This window comes from Alligator mississippiensis, chromosome 9, assembly GCF_030867095.1.
Source record: "Alligator mississippiensis isolate rAllMis1 chromosome 9, rAllMis1, whole genome shotgun sequence".
Classification (NCBI taxonomy): domain Eukaryota; kingdom Metazoa; phylum Chordata; order Crocodylia; family Alligatoridae; genus Alligator; species Alligator mississippiensis.
The window spans coordinates 976599-998343 of NC_081832.1; the positions used below are offsets into that span (position 1 = coordinate 976599).

At 62.6% G+C, this 21745-nt stretch overlaps 1 protein-coding gene across 1 annotated transcript; it reads right to left on the reverse strand.

Annotated features, from left to right (window-relative positions):
• Positions 1-202: 202 nt before the first annotated feature.
• Positions 203-20257, reverse strand: TGM2 (transglutaminase 2). Its single transcript, XM_014610306.3, has 13 exons — positions 20146-20257; positions 16074-16253; positions 11753-11995; positions 10985-11103; positions 9477-9605; positions 9087-9264; positions 7780-7915; positions 7590-7693; positions 7234-7473; positions 6688-6960; positions 2428-2588; positions 1701-1837; positions 203-1471 (listed from the first exon to the last, which is right to left on the reverse strand). The coding sequence occupies exons 1-13, from the start codon at positions 20153-20155 to the stop codon at positions 1315-1317; spliced, it is 2067 nt and encodes a 688-aa protein (XP_014465792.1). The 5' UTR covers positions 20156-20257; the 3' UTR covers positions 203-1314.
• Positions 20258-21745: the final 1488 nt, after the last annotated feature.

Here is a 21745-nt window from a genome sequence, read left to right on the forward strand (position 1 = left end):
ATGCCGTTGGCTTGGCAGCTGCAGAAGCAGATCAAACTATCTGGAAGTGCCTTTGGGCTGGCGCGTGGGTGGATGCCAGGAAAACCTCTGCGCGGGGGACCTCTCCACCCTCTGAGGCAGAAAGGAGCAGCATCGCCCCAAATTCAGTGGGGAAACACCCCTGCTCCCCCCGGGCAGGGGGACAAAGCAGCCACTCAGGGTCTACAGGTGGAAAATATCCTCTTTATTCAGTGCTCGCGCCGTTGGGCCGTTCCTCGCAGCACAGTATTAGTGGAAAGGGAGAAGCGAGCCCCTGCCTGGGCTCTGCTGGGGGGTGCGTAGCGTCTGGGTCTGGGTAGCGTACGGGAGCGTGTTGCAAAGCCTTGCTCTGCCTAGCGGGGCTCAGAAATGCTCTCGGCAGCGGGGACTGGGACCAGCTGTGGCCTCGCCGCTGCTTAGCTCCCAGCTCAGGGCAGCGTTTGTGCTGGGGTCAGAGACCGTGGCTTTCCCAGGCCTGTTCAGATGCCTCCTGGTTTTCCCTTGCACGCTCTGGGCGCTGCTGCTGGGGAGGTCCAGGGAGGGAGGGAGGTTCATGCACCTCCAGCCTGGATGATGTCCAGGGCCCAGGTAGCACCGTGACCCCTGTTTAACCCTTTCACTGACAAGGGACGCGGTGGCCACACTGCACGGACCCACGCATGCCCAGGACTGCGTGTCCTGATGTCCCAGTGACCGTCCCGGAGACCGGGAGCCCCAGGCCAGGCCTTAGGGACGCCCCATGCCTGCTGCCTGCTCTGTTTGCTTCCTTGCTCTTTCCCCAGTGACTTCCCAGGCTGGGAAGCCCCGTGGGCATGGGACCACCTGGAAGGGGCCTGTCCTGTGGATGAACTCAAGAGCGTGGGAGACAGAAGCGATGTCCTGTGCCCTTGCACATTTGCACTAGTGACTCTTCCCCAGAGCGGCGTGGGTCAGGGGTCACAGGCAGGGTCTGGGGCCCAGGCATCCCCAGGCGAGGAGAGTCGTGATGCACGAAGCCGTGCCGCGAGCCTTGCACATGCTCTGGCAGCAGCACGGAGGGCACCGGCAAGGGCACGAGCACCAAGGAGAGCCCCGAGCCCGGCGGGCAGGCCTCAGGGCCCGCTGGCTCCCCCGCTCCCTCCCCTGCCCCCCGAACATAACCGTGGGCACAAGCTGGCGGGGCGCTGCCTTTGCAGCCGGCTGCAGGACCCGGGGCGGTGGGCTGGGGCGCCCGGGCCTCCGTCCCATCCGAGGCAGGGGCTCACGCAGGGCAGGAGCGTCTCACGGAGGGCGGAGGAGGCCGGGCCCGCGGGGGCCTCACTTGGGCAGGGGGGCGATGATGACGTTGCGGAAACCCTTCACCCCCTTCAGCTTGTCGCTCTCGAAATCCACCACCAGCTTGCGCAGGCCGGCCTGGCGGGGCATCAGGTCCACCCGCGCCTTCGCCTCCTGCCCGGGCTCCACGGGGCAGTCGCTGCAGGGAGAGAAGGGGAGGCAGGATCAGCCCGCGGCCCCGCTCTGGCACCTTCCCCAGCTCCCGGCATGGGGGCAGGGGCCGTGCACCCTGCTCCGGTGCACCCCAGCCTGTGTCCTTGCCCCAAGGCTGGGGGCAGCCAGGAGCTCCCCCCGTCCCTCCCTCCCTCCCGGTGTCTCCAGGGCGTCCTCAGGCTCGGGACCCCCACCGCGGCAGCGAGGGCACCTACAGCTCCTGGATCTTCTGGCCCTCGGTGAGGCCGGCGCCCTCCACGGTGAACGAGCAGCCGTTGAGCGGTGTCGCCAGCGGGTTGGTCAGCGCGATCTCGGCCACCAGCTTCCGCTTCTGCTTGGGCTCCCCCAGTATCTGGACACGCAGAGGGCAGGCCCTCGGTCAGACGCAGCAAGCAGGGTCTTGCACAGCCCCCCCACGGCCCGGGCACCCCTACGTCTGCCTTGGCTGCACCCAGCCCCTCTCCTCCCTGCCCCTCCTCTGCGGGGTGAAGTCCTTGCCTTGCATGGCCCTGGGGGGGCAGAGGCAGACCGGCATGGAGATTATTGCCTTCCCCCTTCTTGCTGCTCGGCAAGCACAGCTGCTCTCGGGAGTCCCTTGCCTGGGGAGGGCAGCGGGAAACTCCCCACTCCCCGCCCTTGGAGCAGAGACGGCCTCTGCTTCCCCCCCCGCGCTCCCGTGCATGCCCCCATCCCACCCGCTGGACCGTGCCCCGGGCTGCTCAGTGACGTGGAGGGAAATCCTCGGCCATCGGCATCTGAGCCTCGGGGCCCAAACCCTGCTGGGCTCCCATGGCTGCTTCTGGAGGGTCCCAGGAAGGCAGGAGGGAGGCAGCTGGGAGACGTAGGGAACAGCTAGAGTCCCGGGTTGGATTCGGGCCCTGGGAGGTGTTGGGCTCTGCCCTCAGCCCAGGGCCGTGCCCGGCCGCGTTGCCAGCGCCTTACCCTGATCTTGATGTCCGGGTTCTTGACATAGATGTCTCGCATGGCCACGATGTGCTCCTGGGTCTGGTACTCGACCAGCAGCGCCACCACTTTGACCACGTTGTCCTGGGTCAGGCAGTGGCCGTACTTCTCATACAGGACGCGCAGCGGCACCACTTTGTCTGCAAAGGCAAGCGAGGCGAGGGGCCGGGATGAGCCGGGACGCAGGAGCTCCTCTCCCTCTGCCCGCGCGGCGCTGCACGGGGACGGCCGCGGCCCCGATCCTGCAGTGCCCAGGGGCAATGACGGTGATCCCAGCCGTGGGCCATCCTGTGCCCGTGCTGACGCGCAGGCCCCACGGGTGTCTACACTTCTCTGATAAACAGGGCTCTGCGTAGCTGTTACCCCGCCTCAACCACTGGTGTTTTCCAGCCCCGTGCCCCGGGTCCGTGTCCCAGTGCTGCAGACCAGGGGCTCGGCGGGCTGCACCGGCCAGCCCTCCCTCATCAAGAGAGAAGCGATGCACCGGGAAAGGGCAGGGATGTCCGCCCCAGGGAGCAGATTCCCAGGGTAGGGTTGTTGGGTACCCCCGGTCAGGCAGGAGATGCCCTGACCCTGGGCTGGGGTGGTTTACGCAGGGATCGTGGGTCCTGCTATAGGAAACCGCTTGCCTCGAGGCCCCTCTCCTGCAAGATCTCAGAGCCCTTTGCAGACAGAGGCCCTTTAATCTGGTGTAATCGTCCCTTCCGTCCGTGCCCGGGAAAACGCCAGCGAGCGAAGCGGGCAGGTTTAGTTAGACCGGTGTTTAATGGAGCCCGAGGAGCAGCGCAATGGGCTCTTTAAAGACAGCGGTGTGGCGGGACTTCGGCTGTACATCTTTTCCTGATTGCATCTCAAGACAGGGGCCTTTTAGAGGAACAAGCTTAATGCAGCTAGGCGAGCACGGGGTGATTCTTTTAAAAGGCTTCTGCTGTCTCGAAAATGCTGCGGCAACAAAGCTCGATAAGGAGGAGAACGCCCTGCATCAAAGGGAAATTGGATTTCTTCCCAGGCGCGGAGCAGCCCCCCACATCAAACAGCGACTAAACGAGCGTGCGCTGGAGAGACGGAGCCGAGAAAGCTTCACTTCCCCGCGCTCATTAATTCCAGAAAGTCATTTGATTAATCAAGGATCCATCTCGGCTTGTTCTGCAGCCTCTCGCACCTGATCAAAGGGGCGTGCGGGGGCGGGCGGGGGGGGGCAGCATCTGGAAGCAAGGCCCCGTCTGTGCTAGGAAAGGTCCTTTTGTACTGCCAACACTTCCCGAGTCTCTAAAGCCAAGTGTCCCCGGGGCCTGGGAGCCCGGCCCTGTGATCATTTCATGCACCGCTGCTATCCTGAAACCTAGAAATGAAACTCCGGCGCTCTGCCGATGGCGCCGTTCCTGTGTCGCCGGCAATATTAAATGTGCACGAGAAACACGGCTGCTCCCGGCTGCAGACGCCGAGTGTGAAGGCGCTCGGACGGTGACCTGCGTCATGAGAGCCGGCTCAACCGTGGCGCGGCGGGCAGAGACGCCGGGGAAGCGGGTGATGCAGACTGGGAGGAGGCGCGCAGAGACGGCCACCTGGGAGCAGGGCCGAGGCAGGGATGCAGAAGCTTTGGGGAGCAACAGCCCTCTTCTTGGGAAAGCTTGTGCATCTCTGTCTCCATTAGTCTATAAGGTGCATCGCTGCCCTGCCCTCGAGCTGGCACCCGCCTGCGGCGGGACGGCTGAGCGGGCTGTTTCAGTGCAAGAAGGAAGGATGTCGCACGTGTGATTTCTACCACACCTTGAACTCTCCTTTGCAACACGAGCTTTCGTTTCTCCCCAGGAGCACTTCTACAGTCGTTTCTCCTGTGCCTGAAGAAGGGTGCTTGTGCCCGAAAGCTTGCAATTAAAGACATTTTTTCCCCCAAAATCTAGTTGGTCTAATAAAAGATATCACCTCTATCACGAGTTGGGATTTCTTTTGCCTCTAGACCAATACGGCTGCAACCTGGATACCTGACTTCAAAGGCATTACTCTTTAGCAAGGCCAGGAAGGGCTTAAACGCCCCCAGGCCTTGGCCCACGCTCCACCCCTGCTCCATCCTCGGTGCAAAAGCTGCGGTGAGGCGGGGGCCGGGTCCCCGCTCTGCCTCGATCCCGGGTGGAGAAGAGGGAGCTGCGACACCCCCTGCGGCACCGGGGCATCGGCCACCGCCGTCTGCCCCGTGCCCGGCAAGGAGCCCAGCCAGGGGGTTTGCAGAGGCGGGTTTGGCCAGGACGTTCCTGCCTCTGGCGGGGCTCGGTGACCTCCGAAGCCCCCTTCCAGCCCGACTCCTCTGCGTGGCTCTGTTATTGCAGCTGGTGTTGGCCTCCGCAGGAGACGGGAGAACAGATTAGCTGCCTGGCTAGGTCTGCCACATTTAAAGCCCTGAAGGGTCTGTACAAAAATGATATAAACCAGCCAATTTAAAAAGACAAAATATCTTTCCAGTGACCTCTCGAGGAGAGGATCGGGGAAGGGAAGCGAGCCAGGGCCAGAGCCGCACGCCGGCAGCGTCATCCCAAGGACGGGGCAGCTGTGCCCTTTAAACGGCAAAAGCGCAAACTAATTAACTACAGGCACCGAGATGGGTTTTTCAGTACCCGGTTAACCCTCTCCTGTCCTCGCTTGCCGCGAAGGAGGCGCAAGTCCCCGAGGGCCACGGGTCAGGGCAGCCGGTCTCCTGTGGCCCAACGGGGCTGCGGAGAAGGGTGAGCAACTGTGCCCCGCTTGGGGAAACCCTCTTCCCTGGCCGGGGCAATGAAGAGGTTGCCCGTGTCTGAGTTTCCACGGGGGAGAGAACAAAACGGGGAGATACAGGCATCTTTTGGGAGGGCAGGGGTGAGCTTGGTGAGCCAGACACCAAGACAGAGAGGGAGCACGAGGCCGTGGTGCTAAGCACCGTGCCTTGGCTCCGTGCCGAGAGACCTCACACAGCTGCTTTTCCTCCTCTCGGACTCTGTTTCCTGCCCCCCACCTGATACTGCTCTTTATCCTTTCATCAGCCCTTAAACAAACCCAGGGCAGTCAATAAACAAGTGGAAAAATACTGGCGGGGCCCAAACCAGCGGAGAGGGACACGGCTTCTCAAACACTACCCCTTCGGAGTCGGGGCGCACGCGTGCAGCTCAGCACGGGAGCGGGGCTTGTACAGCAAGACCCCACGTCCAGCGGGGTCAGCCCGAGCAGCACCGAGTTACACGAAAGAAAAGCTCGGGGCACAAGCAAGGCAGTTGCACGAGCCAACAAAGAGCCAGAAACTGGCCCCGGCTCCGTTCACAGGGGGAATCGGCACTAGCACCATCCTGGTGTTGGGCTTCCACTAGCGTGTGTAAGTCTAGGCAAGCCGGGCAACGCCGTGCTGGCCCAGGTCACCAGCACTCATCTCCAGGCTTGCACAAGCAAAGGAAAAGCTTCACGCATGTATGCAGGATTTGCACAGGGCCGTGTGTTTGTGCACACAGGCTTCATTTGCACGGCCAAACGGCCGTGCTCGCAAAGGCTTCCACGTGCACAGGGCAGCTGGCACGAGACCCTTCGGGCAACAGGGTGCCGGTGTGCGGAGATCTGACCGTGAGGGTCTCATCCTCCCTGGACGCCGCGGCTGTCACTCCTCCCTGCTCTGCCGGGCAGGTTTGGCCTTCGGGGTGTGCTGACGGGATTGCACTGCCAGGCAGGTCGGGGAGCGCGTGCGTGCCGGGAGAGGGGAAAGCCGTCCGGACAGCTGTGCACGGACGTGGGGCTGAGCACAGCCCCGGCCACAGCGCCCATGCACCAAAGGTCCCAACAGGCAGGTAGCGCCCGCAGGGATTTAGGAAACAGTATGGAGAGGAATGAAACCGTATCCGGGTCCCAGATGCAGGGTGACGAGCCGCTAGAGCGTGTGCACCGCGCCGTGCGCTGCCTTCAAAGGCAAGGGGCATTAGCAAAGGCTCTGCAGCACAGGCTGCGCAGTGCCACGTCTGCCTGATGGACAAGAAAGCCTCTGGCTCCTTCCTGCTGCCTCAGACACGGCTGCTGGAGCTGTGCAGATAGGGAGTTTGGCAGCCCTTTGCAGCTACAGAGGCCCCAAAACTCAGCTGTCGCCAGCTGTTGTCAGGCCCCGGCTGGACCGGACGCTCCAGGCCAGCGGGGTCTTGCCCGGGGAGCGGAGAGCGCCTTTGCCCTGCTGGGCCGTGCCAGGCGGGCGCCCGTGAAGCCGGACCCTTGCCCGCGGGGACTGTCCCTTACCTCCACGGGGCGGCAGCGTGACGTTGAGCAGATCCTTCATGCCGCACTCGGGGCCCACGTTCCCGTTGTAGCTGGCGACGCGGGCGCAGAACATGAGGCGGCACTGCCGCTCGGCATCGGTGTCGTTGTGGATGGCGGCGACGACGTCGAAGTCGCAGCCGTTGTTGGCGCCCTGCGGCACCTTGATCCTCATGGTCATGCCCGTCTCCTCCTGGGGCACCGGCCTCTTCTGGCGTTTGGCTTTGGCGAACACTTCCCGTTCCTTGTCGGAGCCTGCACGGCCCCGAAAGACCGCGATTATTACCAGCCCGGCCCCGCCAGAGAGCCGTGGGGCTGGCAGGGACCCGCGGGGTCACGTCTTTGCCTTTACCCCACGGCCAGCCTCTGCACGATGTCTGCGGGTGGACCGGCCCCACGCGTCCTTGTTGCACGATGCTTCCCCAGCCTCCCTCGTTCGCCCTCCAGCAGAGCTCTGCCTTTCCCATCACCGCCGTTTCCCCCTGGAGCTGCCCCCACCCCGGCCCTCCCCGGGCCCCCAGGGCGTACCTTCGGGGTACTTGTAGAGGTGGGTGATGTCCTCCCTGCTGTCTCGGCCCACGCCCTTGGTGCTGATGCTCTTCCCCACGATGGAGGGGTGGACGGTCTTCTTCCGGGAGCCGTCGCTCTGCAGGATCCAGTAGATCAGGTCCGCGTTGACCTCCGTGAAGACGAACGGGATGTCGTACTTCAGGACCAAGTCGCCTTCCTTGATGGCTTTGACGGGCGAGGGGCCGCAGCAGTAAACCCCTGTGGAAGAGGGCTGGGTTATCGCCGCACGTGTGGCCTGCGCAGTCCGTGCGAGCGGGCGTGTGCAAGAAGCAGGGGTCGGGGGGGTCAGCAATGGGCATCTCTTTCCTCCCGACCTTCGCTCTTCTCCTGCGGAGTGGGGTCCAGCGCCTGCCACCCGTCATAGCCAGCGGAGAGGTCGGGACGGGCCATCCACGACTCCACCCAGCAGTGGAAGTTCCTGGGAGGAAAGGAAAGGGGAAAGGGAGAGTGGGCGGGCTGGGTGTTTGCCAGGGGAGCCTCCCCGCAGCGCCCCTGCCCGCTCACCATATCATGTCTTTGGATCCTTGCTGCAGGCTGCCTCTTTCGTCCAGGTAGCGGTCGATGACAAGGTTCTGGTTGGTGTCATGGGCAGAGTTGTAGTTGGTCACCACGCGCGTGGGAATCCCCAGGCACCTCAGGACTGGAGAGGAAGCAAGAGCGGGGAGAGGTGAGGCACGGCGTGGCACGGAGGGCACGGGGTGCGACGCAGCCCTCCCCTGTGCTGCTGCACGGACTGCCGAGGACCCTCGAAGCACCTGCCCGTGCGGGGCGCGCACCCCACCCTGGCATCGTCCCTGCCTCAGGCACTGATATGGGACCACGCTCTTCCCCGTCCCCAGGGCGGTAGATTGGCTCTTAGGTGCGCCATGCCCCGAGAGGCAGCTCCGGCAGGAAGGGTGCCATACGGGACTGGGACGGCACAGCTCGGAGATGCCGAGATAGACGAGGCTGGAAAAGCGCTTTCAAGGGAGGGCGCGAGCCCGCAGGACGCAGCACCTGCGCCTGGGATCTCTGAGCTGCTGCTCTCGGCGAGCAGGTCCCCGGCAGCGCGGGAGCTTCACGGGCAGCCTCCAAGAGCAGAAAGCTCCAGCCTTCCTCGTCCTCCTTTGAAAGCATCGTGTTATAAATCCCCAAGAGGATGCACGAGGTGTGTGAGGCCAAGTGCCAATCTTTTTTTCTTATGGCAAAAACTGCACCAGTGCGCGTGTGTGCATGCACGTGTGCACATGCATCAAGGACCGATTCGGGGCCTGACCCCGTTCTCGCGTGCACCAGCGTGAATGCCCGGCCCAGCGTGCAGTTGCTTTGCTTTACATCAGTCTGAGATGAGACCGGGGTGCTCCACGGGGGGAGGCCACGGAGGTCTGTCTTGCAGCCATGCACATCATCTCCCAGTGCCTCGTCTCTGGCTGGATCAGGTTCATGGTTTTAATGTACAAGGGCAAGTTTTGGTGGGCACAGCGAATGCCGCTCCTCTCCCCTGTGTGGTGCAATCTGCGGGCTGGGGGAAGCTGAATGGCAAACCCGATGCCTTTTGTCCTGCTTGGGGGTCCTGACATTTGGGTACAGCTGACATCGAGCTGCTGGGTGTTCAGCTCAGAGCAGGTGGCAATCACTGGAAGCCCCCCTCTGCCCCCCAGACCCTCGTGGGTGCCTGTCCAAGGGCCGAAGTCTGATCTTCTTGTGCCAGTTCGACTCTCACACTGATTTAATTAGAATCACTCCTGTCTTGCACCATCGTGAGCTGGCTCAGAGTCACAACCGGCGGGGAGTCTGAACTCCCCAGCCTGGCCACCCTCCGCGCTCCTCACCTGTACAGGCCACCGCCGCGAAGACCCAGCACTGGCCGTATCTGACGGGCTGGCAGCCAAACTTGCTCCATCTCCGCAAGATCTCCACACTGCCTATCCAGGACATGGGGCTCACCCCGTCGCTGTACTGGTTGTCCCAGCGCCCTGCCAGCACCCCCTGGTCGTCATTGCAGTTCACCTGCAACGCAGTCGGGAGGGTCCCCGGTGAGGAGCGCGTACGGGCGGGGTGGGCAGCAGGGTGTCCCGGGGCTGCGCTCGCACCGGGTGCATGCTCACACCGGGTGCACGCGTGCAGTCAGATAGATAAACAGAGTAAATGGCTGCACGCAGACGATCTGGGAAGGGCAGATGCGATGGGTCAGGGGCTCTTGGGGTGCTCCCGGGACTCACCATGGCGCTTACGACCCTGCCGATGTAGACGGGGCAGTTGCGGCGGGAGCAGTCCCGGTTCTGGTCCCGGAAGAACTTGGGGTTCGTGTCCAGCAGCAGGAGGCACGTTTCCACCATGTTGTCCTCGAACTGGTGCCGATGGAGGAGGGTGGGAGCAGAGGGGGCAGAGCCGTTAAACCAGCGGAGCGGGTGCAGTGCGGCGAACCCACCGGGGCTGAATGAGCCGTGTCCCGGGGGCACGAGACATCGGAGCGGGACGCTGCCCCTCCTGCCTCTCTTCCCTCATGCTGTCCCAGAGGGACATCGCATCCTCCCGCCAGCACGCCCGTGGCGGATACCTGCACCCGAGCGGGCCCAGGCACGTGGGAGCCAGACCCATCGACTGCCCTGTCCCGACACCAGCAAGGGGCAGCTGGCACTAGCCCCTCGGCTCTCCCCCTCCATCAAACAGGGACAGGACCCCACCTCCTGAGTCCAGGAGCGGGGTATAGTCAGGTGTTTGCACAGCAAATGCCTTGGCCAGGCCTTACTTGTCGACCTGGGGCGCGGGGAGCCAGCAGGAAGCTGTGCCCCCAGTGCCCCTGAGACAGTGGCTTTGCAATGGTGCCATCCTGGCATTTCGGGGAGGCTTTATCTGCAGGCCTGGAGCGTGCATGAGGGGGCGGGGGGGAGGCAGGGAGCCTGCCCGCGTGTGCTGTGCAGATAAGGAGCTGGTGCATGCCCAGACTTCAAGCCTCAGCATGCCCCGCTGAAGAGCGGGGCCGCCTGCCTTGGCGCTGGGCCACGAACCTGGGTCTCCCGCTCTGCAGGGAGCTCGGAGGCATGGGCAATCATCCCGAGCAGGGTGCAAACCCCTTGGGACCCAAGCGGCTTGTCTCCCCAGGCACTGGGGAGATGCAGCTGCCTGGGACGGAGCCCCAGGTCCCCCCAGGTCCCCCCAGGCATCGTCCGCGCAGGCGCACTGCACTCCCACCAGCGTACGCAGGGGCTCAGGCTCAGCCCGTATCAGCCCACGCGGCCGGCTATTGAGCAAGGGCCTCGCCGTGTTTCCCAGACAGCGTGTTTCTGCTGCAATTAGCCCTGCCCGCCCTGCTCCCCCCAGGCCTCTGTGTAATGATTTATGGGCCCGCGTCCCCTCCGCGCTTCTCCTGGGTCCTGCAGTCAGCATTTCCCCGGCCATAACGAGGGTGTAATTTGTCTGCCTCTGCGGCCCGGCTGAGCGAGACTTCCTCTGCAGCCTTGCTGGCCGTTATCGGGGGATGCAGGCGGTCGTGCCGGACACCGAGCGTGGAGGAGGCGCGGGGTTATCTAGCAGTGTTCTCTGCAGGGCCGGACTCTGCTCTCCCAAGAGCATTTAACATCCTGTGCATATCATGCGTGATCCCCATGTGCCACTGCCCAGCTGCGACGGGCTGGAAGGACCCCGGGGAGCATGCAAGGGTGCAGACTGGGCCCCGGGTGCCATGACTCAGGCATCCAAGCGCAGGGGCTCGGAGCCGGAGACTCACCTGCCCGAAGTTCCAGGGTGTGGAGACAATGAAGTCGTTTGAGCCCTGGTAGATGATGCCCTGCTGCGTCAGCACGTACTCGGTGCGCTGGTCTTCATCCTCCAGATAGACGGTGTCCTCTGCAGGGGGGAGAGCACAGGGACCTACTTCGGTGGGCTGACCGGTGAGGTTATTCAACAGCCTTCGAATGGTTTGGAGTAATACAAAAGCACCCTCAGCCAGCTCGCTTCTGGCATCGCCCGAAAAGCTATTGTTCCCTGCAAATGTGTTGGTGAGCCACTGCCGCAAGCTCTGGCATGCATCGGGCTGCAGCCAGGGGAAGCTGCCCAGCGCCCGTATCTCGACAGACTGGGCACCCAGCGCTGCAGGGCCTGGGAGTCGGTTGTGTCACACGGGGGGTGCCGGAGCTCAACGGGAGGTGGCAGGAGCACACGTCGTACCCGTGGGGGAGATGGACAAGGACACGGCAAGTCCCCTGTCCGGTTGCAAGCCTGGCCCTGGCCAGAGAGAGTCCAGTGTTGCTTCCTCCTTCGGGGCAGTGTAGGACCCGAGCTCTGCTGGGAGCAGGGGCTGGAAGGTGGGGGCAAAGGGGCTGCGGGACGATGCTCTTCTTTGTCCTGTGCGGCAAGCCGACGCTTACCTCGGTCCGCACTTATCTCAGGGCACCAGTGTCCTGCTGGGAGCTGGCCTCAGCAAGGAGCTGGGTGAGACCCAGATCAGACCCATCTCCCCCCCGAGACTGCCTCGAAGCATCACCGAAAGCCTCACCTGGACACCACGGGTTGAAGAGCAGGATGAAGTCTCCCAGCCGGAAGCTGGTGCCTTGGTAGCCGGTGGAGGCCTCCATGGTCAGGGTGTAGAGGCCGATGCGAGCGTCGGGCGGGGAGCAGAGGGACAAGGAGAGAGTCGTGCCATCCTGCTGCTCCACCGCCGCGCTCCACGCCGACGCCTGCAGGCAGCTGGAGACGGGGAAGTGGCTCCGGGTTCCCCAGGTCTCCGTGGGGCACGGTCCTAGCAAAGGCAAGGGATCTGTTAGCTCCACGTGACCCTGCCTCTCGCCCCCAGCCTCGGGGCACGTGGTGCTCTGCCAGCTGTCCTGGCCCATCGTGACACCAGCCCTGGGGTGCACCGGGGCCCTGCTAAACCCGTCCCCCTTTGCATGGTGTTCGCTCTGGAGGGGAAGGGGCAGCTGTACTGGGGGCCCCTGGGCAGCCCGGCACTACCATTGACTGGCTGCTGTGCTGCCCCGGCCCCTTGGCCGCCCTGCACTCGAGGAGAGGGTGGCCTGCATCGCTGCACCCCTCTCCTGCAGCCGGGGGGTCCTGTCCGTGCATCGCGGTGTAAGCAGCTATGGGGTCCTGGGGCCAAGGCCCTTCAGGGTGGGGAGAAATAGGGGTTAACCTTGAATGTGCTGGGCTAGATCCAGAGCCCGTGGGGGCTGCAGCTGTTGCCCTGCTCCTGCACAGAGGTTGGCTCCCAGCAAGGAGCCGCTGACAAAGGACTGATGGGTTGGGAGAGCACGACAGGTCCCTAATGAGCGACTGACGTGACGCAAAACACGTGTGAGCAGTGCCCCAGGGCTGCCGCTGCTGGGGCTGGCACGTCCTCCTCCCCGCGGGCACTGCTGGCGCGTTCTCGCGCGTCCCCGGGGAGCTGGGCAACTGGGGCTCGGGCACCTTCAGGCCCAAGAATGGGGCTGGGGATCATTTTGTTGGCAGCTTGCTTTTGTTTTCCCACCCCAATTCACTGATTTATGGGACACTGGAGAGTCCAGCAGAGTCTGAGCATTGCCCAGCCATCCTCCCTGGGCGCCAGCGCCTGTCTGGGGACCCAGACAGCTGAAACCCAGCTCGGGGCCATAGGGCAATGCAATAGCCTAATGCCAGCGGGTGCCTGCGGGGCGGGAGAGCGGGAAGCAGCCCAACGTCTGGTCAGGGCAACAGGACGGCCCAGTCCCTTTGCAAGCTCAGCTGCACCGGAGCCTCACGCCGGACCTTTTGCAATCAGAAACCGAAGGAGCGCAGGGCTGGACGGGCCCTCGAGGGTCCTGCTCCTCCAGCCCCTCGCTCGGAGCAGGGTCAGGGGCTGCAAGGTGTCCCCCCTGCACCAGAGCCTGGCCAGGCAGGCCTGGCCCCAGGGGCCGGCAGTGACGCCAGTAGCGGCTGTGCAGGACAGAGCCCTCCTTTCACTCCATCCCTGCCCGCAGTGGCAAGGTGCTGGGTTGCAGACACGCCGGATCCCACACGCGGCTCCTCCCGGGCCCGGGACAGAGCTGCCCTGTGCAGCCTTCCTCCCAGCGCTGGCTCTGGGCGGCCGCGATGCTGGCAGGGCCCCGGGGCAGGGCTCTGCGTGCCTCCTCCCACACTGGGAGCTCTGTGTTACCCTGGGGCCGTGCCCAGGCTCCAGCCCTGGAGGGGATGAGAGCATCCAGGCCAAAAATACACCCAGTGACACGGCTGCTCCCCGGCCTCGCTTGTTTGGGAGCAGCTCCGAGCCCCGAGCACAGAGGTGGAGCCGCAGCCCGGCTGGTTACTCATCTCCCCGGGGACCCCCACCCGGCGGGGACAGCGTGTCCTCCCGCTCCTCCCTCCCGAAGGCTCCTCATCCAGCGCGACTGCCAGGCAGGGCGGCTCTGGGAGCTTTCCACCCAGCTGGCACCGTGCAAACAGCTCTGCCTTAAAAATATCCCCTGCGTGTTTACACTTCAGTCAAGCCCCTTCTCGACAGGGCAGGGCTATTTCGGGACTGGTGCTAACCAGCTGGCGAGCCGAGGTCTGTGCAAGCCCTGCCTGGGACCAGTCTGCCGGCGTGCTCTCTGTGCCGGCTTTGAAGAGGTCCTGGCGCTTCCCTCCACCCTGCGTCCTCAGCCCATCGGCCTCAGCACCGTGCTGACCCACGCACAGCTGCGTTTCGCTGGGGCCTTGTGTCTTCTGTAATGGTCTGGGCTCGCGTAGGAGAACCGGCGAGCGAGGCAGGTCGCGTGGGCTGGACGGGGCACGGACAGCTGGGCTGCGGCTCAGCACACCCAGATGCTGAACATCTGGCGCTCGGTAATGGCTTGTGGCCTCTGTGCACTGGGAGTGACGAGCAGGTGCCCCCCGCACAAGCTTTCAAAGGACCGTCTTGCGAATGCTGCGGTGCTATTTGCAGACCCGGTGCGGGAGGGCGGGGGGCTGCCTCCCCCTGTCCTCGGGGGGCCGGAGCCAGGCACAGCCCGTCTGTGGGAAAATCGCTCTCCCTTTGAAGGTGGAAGGAGCCGGGCTGGGGACAGGAAGGCTGCCGAGGGCTTTCTCATCGGCCCCACAGGTCATGACTAACTCCCAAGACCTCCCTGCCAGGCCCTCTCTGGAGAGGCTGGTGCAGCGTGACCGTATCTGGTCCACGCAGCCGAGGTGCTTCCAGGTCCAAGGAGGATGTTGACCTGGTTGTGAGCTTCCTTGTATTGTTCCCTGCCTCTTCCTTGCTTCTCCTTGGCAGAAAGCAGGTTTCTGATGGGTCGAGATAACACACCAGTCAAGGTCTGAGCACGTCTCTCCCCTTGATCTCAGGTCCGGGGCGGCCCAGCTTGCAAATAAAGGAAGGGGCAGCGTCCAAAATATCTGGGGTTTTCAAGCAGGAGGGAAAGCCATCGAGCTTGTTTAGATGCTGCAAGTCCACGTGGCCTGCTGCAGCCTCGGCAATGCCGTCGGGTGCGGTGTGGCCAGCCGCTGCTGCGGGCTCCCTGTACGCGCCGTACCCCTGCCTCCGCGGTGTGCAGGCGTGCATATACCTACCACACCGGGGAGCACGACTGTAGCGTGCCGTAGCTGCTTTGCAGATGGCAGAGCCGAGGCCCGAAAGGGAGGTGACGTGAGCTGCCCAGGGGCACAGCGCGAGTCTGTAGCACAGGGACCGGGGCTCCCAATTCCTAGCTGGGCAAAGCTACGCAGGTATAACTGCTTTTCAGACCCCGTTACGAGACTCGCCAGCCACACGTTGCATGCATTTAACTCAGCTGGCGGGAGCGCAACCAGGAAGCGTGGACCCGGGGCCTCATGGCCAAGCGTGCAGCCAGGACTTGGGAGCCTCGGTCGCTGTTCCCGGCTGTGCTACGGACTCGCGCTGTGCCCCGGCATGGCGGCAACGCGAGGCTCGATGCGCTGGCCTTTGTTAGGCACCTGAGATACTTAAGCAAAAGGTGCTCTGGATTTATAAAGTATGGGAACGGCTCCTTTCCGCAGAGGTCACTCCAGCTTCGCCTTATCTTTGCAGCGAGGGACACGGCTTCCTGATCTACACTTGATTGCCGTCACCGTTGTATTGCGCATCCCTCGCGCCGTGCCGCGGGGATGGCTTCTGGAAGAGGCTCTCCCTGGCTGCCGGATGAGACCTCTCTGGCTTCGGCGGTCTCCTGACTGACGGGCTGTTATTATTATTAGCGGTAGTAGCAGCACGCCCGTGTTTTTCCAATTATGGTAACTCGCAGCTTGGCCGCGGAGGTGCTGGCTGGGAGTTTGGGGATGCCTGAGGCCCGGGCAGGTTTCAAGGCAAGCACCAGGCAGATGCGGAGCCTGCCCACCCCATCTGCCCGACTTGTCTCCATGCCTAAATGCCTCCGAACGGCTGGACAACGAGTGCCCGTTGCTGGCGGGGGGCAGCTAGCGGGAAACTCGAGCAGATAAACACCTCGGGCTTGTTTTTCTCTCCTCCGCGACCTCCCCTTTCCTCCCTTTGCTTGTTTTCCAAGGGTTGTGATGTGGAAGAGTCTCTGCCTCCGTGCTTCTCCTCCCCAGGACCTTGAGAAAAGCAGCTGTGACCTTGGGATCGGCTGCTGGGGGCTTTTAATTGGGGCCGTGACCAATTCCCGACCCAGGCAGCGTCTTCCCAGGCTTCGCACCGATGCAGGCCAAAGGGAAAGTCGCTTTGGCCCCAGGCTGTAGATTGACTTTGTGGCTTGTACAAACCAGCAGGCATGGTGGGCGAAGCAGCTGTTCGGCTTCCCGAACAGAAATGTGAGGGCTGCCGCTTTGAGGCTTATCCGTACCTCCGGTCTCTGCCCACGGCACGGGGGGACATGGCTCGCGGCCACAGCAAGCAGCTCCAGGCTTACCTGTTCGCACGTTGAGGGCAAGTGTGTCCACGCTGTCCTCATACCCCCGCCCCGCGAAGTGCAGCACGATGGTGAAGGGCTGGCCCCTCCTCACCACGAGCCGCTGGCTACCCATCTCCTCCGTCCTGTGCGTCACCCCGTTGCTCTCGTGCTGCAGGTCGCATGTTTCCAGCACCAGATCTGCAAAACCAAGAGCACCGTACGTTGCACTCTGGAAAAGCTGGGAGCCCGAGCCCCCTCCTGAACCCAGAGACCAGGCCCCAAACCCTGGGAGGGGGTTCACTCGCTGGGGATCCTTCCCTGTGGCATGACAGCCGTACCCGGGGCTGAATCTCACTGTGCACACACACTCATTCACCGCCGTCTGGGTGCACATGCCACGCACGTGCAATTCACACGCCACATGCACATGCAATGCACACACCACGGGCACGCAGTGCATATGCAGTGCACGTGCCACGCATGGGCCTCCCCTGCATTTGAGGGTGCCAGTGGCACTGGTGAAACCTGTCTGAGCTCCTGGGTTTTGTGTCCCTGGTCAGCGAGCGTGCACGGGCTCTCGTCCCCTCGGGTGCTTTGTCTCTGCCGGGGCTCCTGTCTCGGCTCGCGGGAAAGTAGCTCAGAACGGCCCGTGGTCGGCCCCCAGCTCCCATGTTCTCACTGGCACTAATTACTGGTGACTTTATCTTTGTAATTTAAATGGCCTGCTTGTCTGGGAGAGAGAAGTGGCTCTGATCCAACCCCTCTCTTGGGTCTTCATTAAGGGAACGAGCTTGACAGCATCCTCCTAATGCAAGCGCAGCTCCCCGCCTCCCCCTCCCCTGAGGGGTGCTGTCATCCGGCACAGCTGTCACTTGGGGTCTCCTCGGGGGCAGGCGTTATCCAGCGCGTGCCGGGCAAAGGGCTCTTGGACTGGGCCCGCGCTGCGGCAGCGAGAGGTAACATGCTGGGCCTGCGCCTGCAGGGCAGAGCTGGGCTCAGGACCGAGCTTTCTGTGCCCTGTCCTTGCACCACAGCCCTGCTCTCGGGCGCAGCGGCGGGAAGGATGGAGGACAAGCCGGGCGTGCGGCCAGGGCTGGGTCAGTCTCCCTGAGTCGGTCAGGGGTCAGGCATGGGGGAGCTGTGCTGCAAAGGAGCCGGCCGGCCGGCCGGCCTGCCTTTGGAAAGGGTTTGCTCCCCGGGTCCAGCAGGAAAGTCTTCCTCTCCCTTCTCCCAGCGCATTTGAAATCCCCACTTCTTTGCTAGGACTTTCCCTGCTCCTCTGCCCGTCAGGACAGCTTACGTGCAGGCCGGCCGGCCGTTCCCTGGAGGGGCCAGCCATAAACGTGCTGACAAAGGGACATGGGATGCAGGCCCGGAGCCAGCCGGCTCCTGTCTGACACTGATGGAGCGGGGCCTGCGCCGTGCGAGCGCTCGGCGAGCCAGGTAATTGCAGAGCCCTGTCCCTATTGTTCTAGCACGGTGCCCCCGGCACTACACTCTCATTCATCATTGTTCAGGGCCGGTGACCCCTGAATGCACCGCAGTCAGACAGATTAGTTCCTGGAATAGGGGAAAGTATTAATGTAGGGGAACACATCGCTCGCTCAGCGCCGGGCTGATGGAGCATGGACAACAGGGCAGGATTTACACAGCGACAGCCTCCGCGCTGGGCTTCTCGGCTCCTGCCACTCGGCTCCTTCCTCTCTCAGCCGCAGGGCACCCGGGCAGGGTGTCCAAGGGCTGCCCGGCGGCACGGGGCAGCCCCTTCAAGAGCAGCTGTAAGGACTGCTTCTCACCCCCTCCGTCCTGTCCCGTGGATGCCAAAACCCCTCACCACAACGTCGTGCCTGCTCCCCGCCCTCAAGGAAGGAAGCAAAAGAGGCGTCCCTCGCTTTCACCTGCTGGAGCAATGGGCTGCAGAGGAGAAAAGCCAGCATTTCTCAACAGCTGGGAGAGCTCAAAGGATCCACAGCTCAGGGCAAAGCAAAGCAGTCCCTTGGCCGGCCAAGCCACGGGACCGTGGCCAAAGCGTCATACTCTGGAAGAAGACTTCCAGTTCCCGCACAGCAGAGCTGTCGTGTGATCTCCTGCCCGGCTGGATGGCCAAAAAGTTTGAGACAAAGCAGATAAGGTGTTTGTGAGCGAGGAGATCTGCAAACCCTTTGTTCCCCTTGGGCTTTTCCCCCCGCCCTTGGCTGCGGCCGTCTCTGGAGCAATGCAAACTGGAAACTGCGGGTGTTGACGCCTGCCGGCCTCTCTGGGGCCCAGGACCTCGGACCGGGCACAGCTCCACGACTGCAACGAGAACAACGTGCGACGTGCCCACCGTTCCTCACGTGCAGGGAACGGTGCTTTGAAAGCACCCATCATCAGACTTCCCCGTGTTTGAAACAACCTTCACCTCGCACGGACGCTGGCTCGACAGCTGCACATCTGTCGGCCAGGCTTTTACCCACTTGTTTTCTTAAATGCGGAGGAGATGCTTGGATGCTACCGCGATGGGGACATTTAGCCCCTCGGTGCCCCATTCCCTCCTCATCCTAGGACCGCACAGAGGGACCCTTGCAGGCATCTCAGGGGGCAACACTCCCCGTGGGTAGCAGTGAGCTCAGCCGCATCCACCTGGCTGGAGCGATGCCTCCTTGCATCAGCAGATAATCTTCCTCCCCCATCTTCCACGCCAGGCACCTGAGCATCCCCAGGCCTCCCTACCCGTGTCCTCCAGCTGCCCTGTGGCACAAGGGGTGAGAGGAGCTGGAGGGCTGCTCTGCCCTCTCGCTCAGGGGTCCTCAGCCGTTGCACACTCAAAGCCCCTCCGAAAACCCCGATTCTGAGCTTTCCCTTGTTTTTTGATTGACAGAAAAATGCTACAGCAATTCTTCTGTTGCAGAGACCTCGGAGAGCCGCGACCGGGCAGGATGTTTGCGACGCCGTGGATCTCTGCTTGAAATCTGGGTTTCTCGTGGGAGTCACGCGTGGTGCTGCATACCCGACAGCACCCCGCCGTGCCCTTCAAAGGCTCTCGCGTCACCCCCGCGTGCCACGGCTCCCCTGCTCTAGCTGCTTCTGGGGGAGCATGGCAGCAAAGCGACCCCGCTTTCTTTGAGATGCCACATCTGCCCTTCTCCTTTGCCTCCCTTTCCTCTTATTTCATCTCCAGAATACGTTGCCGCTGAGGTCACGGGGGGCTGAACTGACCTAATCTGTGTTTTTGCACCATTCTTCACCGGTTTGACCCGGCTGCTGAGCGCTCGCGGCTGTGCGATGCCCCGAGGCACCGGAGGGTTTTACTGAGCCCGATAGCAAGGGTCGCACTGCTGGTTTCTGCACCCCATGGGTTATGCCCAGCTCCCTCGCACATGAGCAACCTCATTTCTCAAGACCTAGAAAAGAAAAGTCTCCCTTTCCCTGGGAAAGACAGCTCAGAGAAGCCCTCTGGTCCCAGGGGGATTTCTGCAAGCCGGGATGGTTTATTTTTTTTTTATGGCGTCTTCAGATAACTGCCTTAAAATAGAGCAAAACTTTAAGCAAATACTTTTACAGCGGCTGCATCTGGCACCCATCGAAAAGCAGCTCGCACTTGGCAATGTTGTTTTACCGTGTCGCTCTTCGCAGCGCCGCGTTATTACGACAATAGATGGTTATTGGCCTTGAAGTCTAGGAAAGCATTAACTCAAATATAGTTGTCTCCCGGTCCTCGCAATCTCCGATTTTCATCTTTCTCATTTCCTAACACGCCGCGCTAGCGTCAAGACTTTGCAATTCAGTTTTAATAACCTGACTGTCACATGAAGTCCCAGACCCAGAAACAAGTGCCGCGCAGGGAAAGGAGCCGGCTTGCTGCTGTGGGGTGGGTTTGCTGAACCTGCTGCAATGCTCCCTTTAACTCCTCAAGTGGCCTGCCTTGCACACACGGACGCATGGAGGAAGGCTAGTAGCCAGGCACGCCGCTCTACGTGCGTGCTTGCAGAGCAGCCCTGAGCCAGCAAAACTTTTTTCCACCTAGGAAAGCTTTAGGAAGCAGTTGGCAAGGAAAACGGCGTGAGCAGCTGGCAAGGAAAGCAGCCATGTATCCCCCCGTGGGTTTTACCTTCAGCCATGGTGTCCCGGGCAGGAATCCTGTTAACTCTGCTTGGTCTCGCCTGGCTGTGACCGTAGCTGAGTAAAGGAGCTAATAGATCAGCGCCCTCCTCCCCAGCTAGCCCTTTATAGAGGCAGGCACAGCCCACACCCCTCCGCTGGGTGGATGTCAGGCAAACTTAAGGCATGGGGGGGCGGGGGGGAACGAAGCTGCTTCCAGGAAAAAGTTAAGTCCACTTTTTTTGTTGTTTTTGAACTTAGAGCAGTGTTTGTAATAGCTCCTCTCCCCACACACAGGGAAAAAAACCGTATGACTAAGGGGCGGAGGGAGGAACTGGTGCACGGACACTTCTGTACAGATAAGCAGTCTCCCGCTGGCCCCTGCACCGGGCTCCGGGGAAGGGATCCTCCCCGTGGTCGTGCTCAGCCCCGGGAGAGGAGGGCAGGCTTTTCCCCATGACCGCTGTGCTCTAGAGGTTGCTGGTTTTTTCCCCTCAGCTGTTGGGTGTTGGCAGGGGAGGCTTGAAAAGGAAACCTGGTGCTGCTGCAACCCTCCTTCCCCCTCTCATAAACCATTCCTGGGGGCTTATGCAGGGCAAACAAGCCCCAGACACCTCCGGTGCGTGAGGTCCTTCCCTTGCCCTTGCCCCAGGCCTGAGGGGGAGGCGCAGGATGCGGCCAGGAGGTGCGGGGAGCCAGGCCTGGCCTCCCCTCCCAGCCCCGGCGATGTCCCCTGCGCTTTGCACCGGTTCCTGCGACGCGGCACGGCACGGCACGGCGGGACGGAGCAGCGTCGAGCGTCTCAGGAAAACCAGTGGCCAGCGCCGAGCGCCTCTGCCCACGTGCCAGCTCGGAGGGGAGGAAAGGCGGGGGCGAAGGAGGCGCTGGCAGGTTTATGGGCTCAAGTGAGGTGGCGATGGGTAAACCGCAAGCCGTGCCTGGAGGGGAGGTGCGTCCGCTCCTTCGCTCCAGCTCTGAACTCCAGCAACTGCCTGCCTGCGGTCTCGGACGTCCAGACCCACCAGGCCCTGGGACAGCTGCCCTCCAATCCAGCTGCCCCCCGGGAGCAGGGTAATTCATACAGAGCAGGTTCCCAAATGCTTTCCCTGTATTGACTCTGATCTGCCTCGGACTGGAGCTCCCCGGGTCCGGGAACTGCGTCCTATCCTGTACGTGGGTGCCCGGCGGGGTTGGGGGGACGGGACCTTTCCAGCCCACCCATCCCAGGAAAGGCAGTGGAGTCACTTTGGTCTGCCGGTGCTACTGAGACACGCAAGGTTTTCGCGGCTCCCCTGATTTGCGAGAGCGCTGGGCAGTGCATGCTCTTGTCTGCAGCATCCAACCTGGACTAAACCAGGTTTGTCATCGGGCTTCTTGCTGCAGTTCCCAGAGCTCCGGCACTGGCACAGAGAGCAGCAGGGGGTCGTGCTGACCCCTCCAGTGTCCACTGCAAAATTCGCAGCGTTCGTTCACTGTCTGGCATGCAGACTGTCCAGCCGTGAGAAGCCCACGTTCTGGATCAAGACGACCGACTCATTTGGACGCCGCAGCGCTAGGAGAGTTGGACACCCGGCTCGGTGGGATCGGATGGGAAGCCGAGAACACTTTTC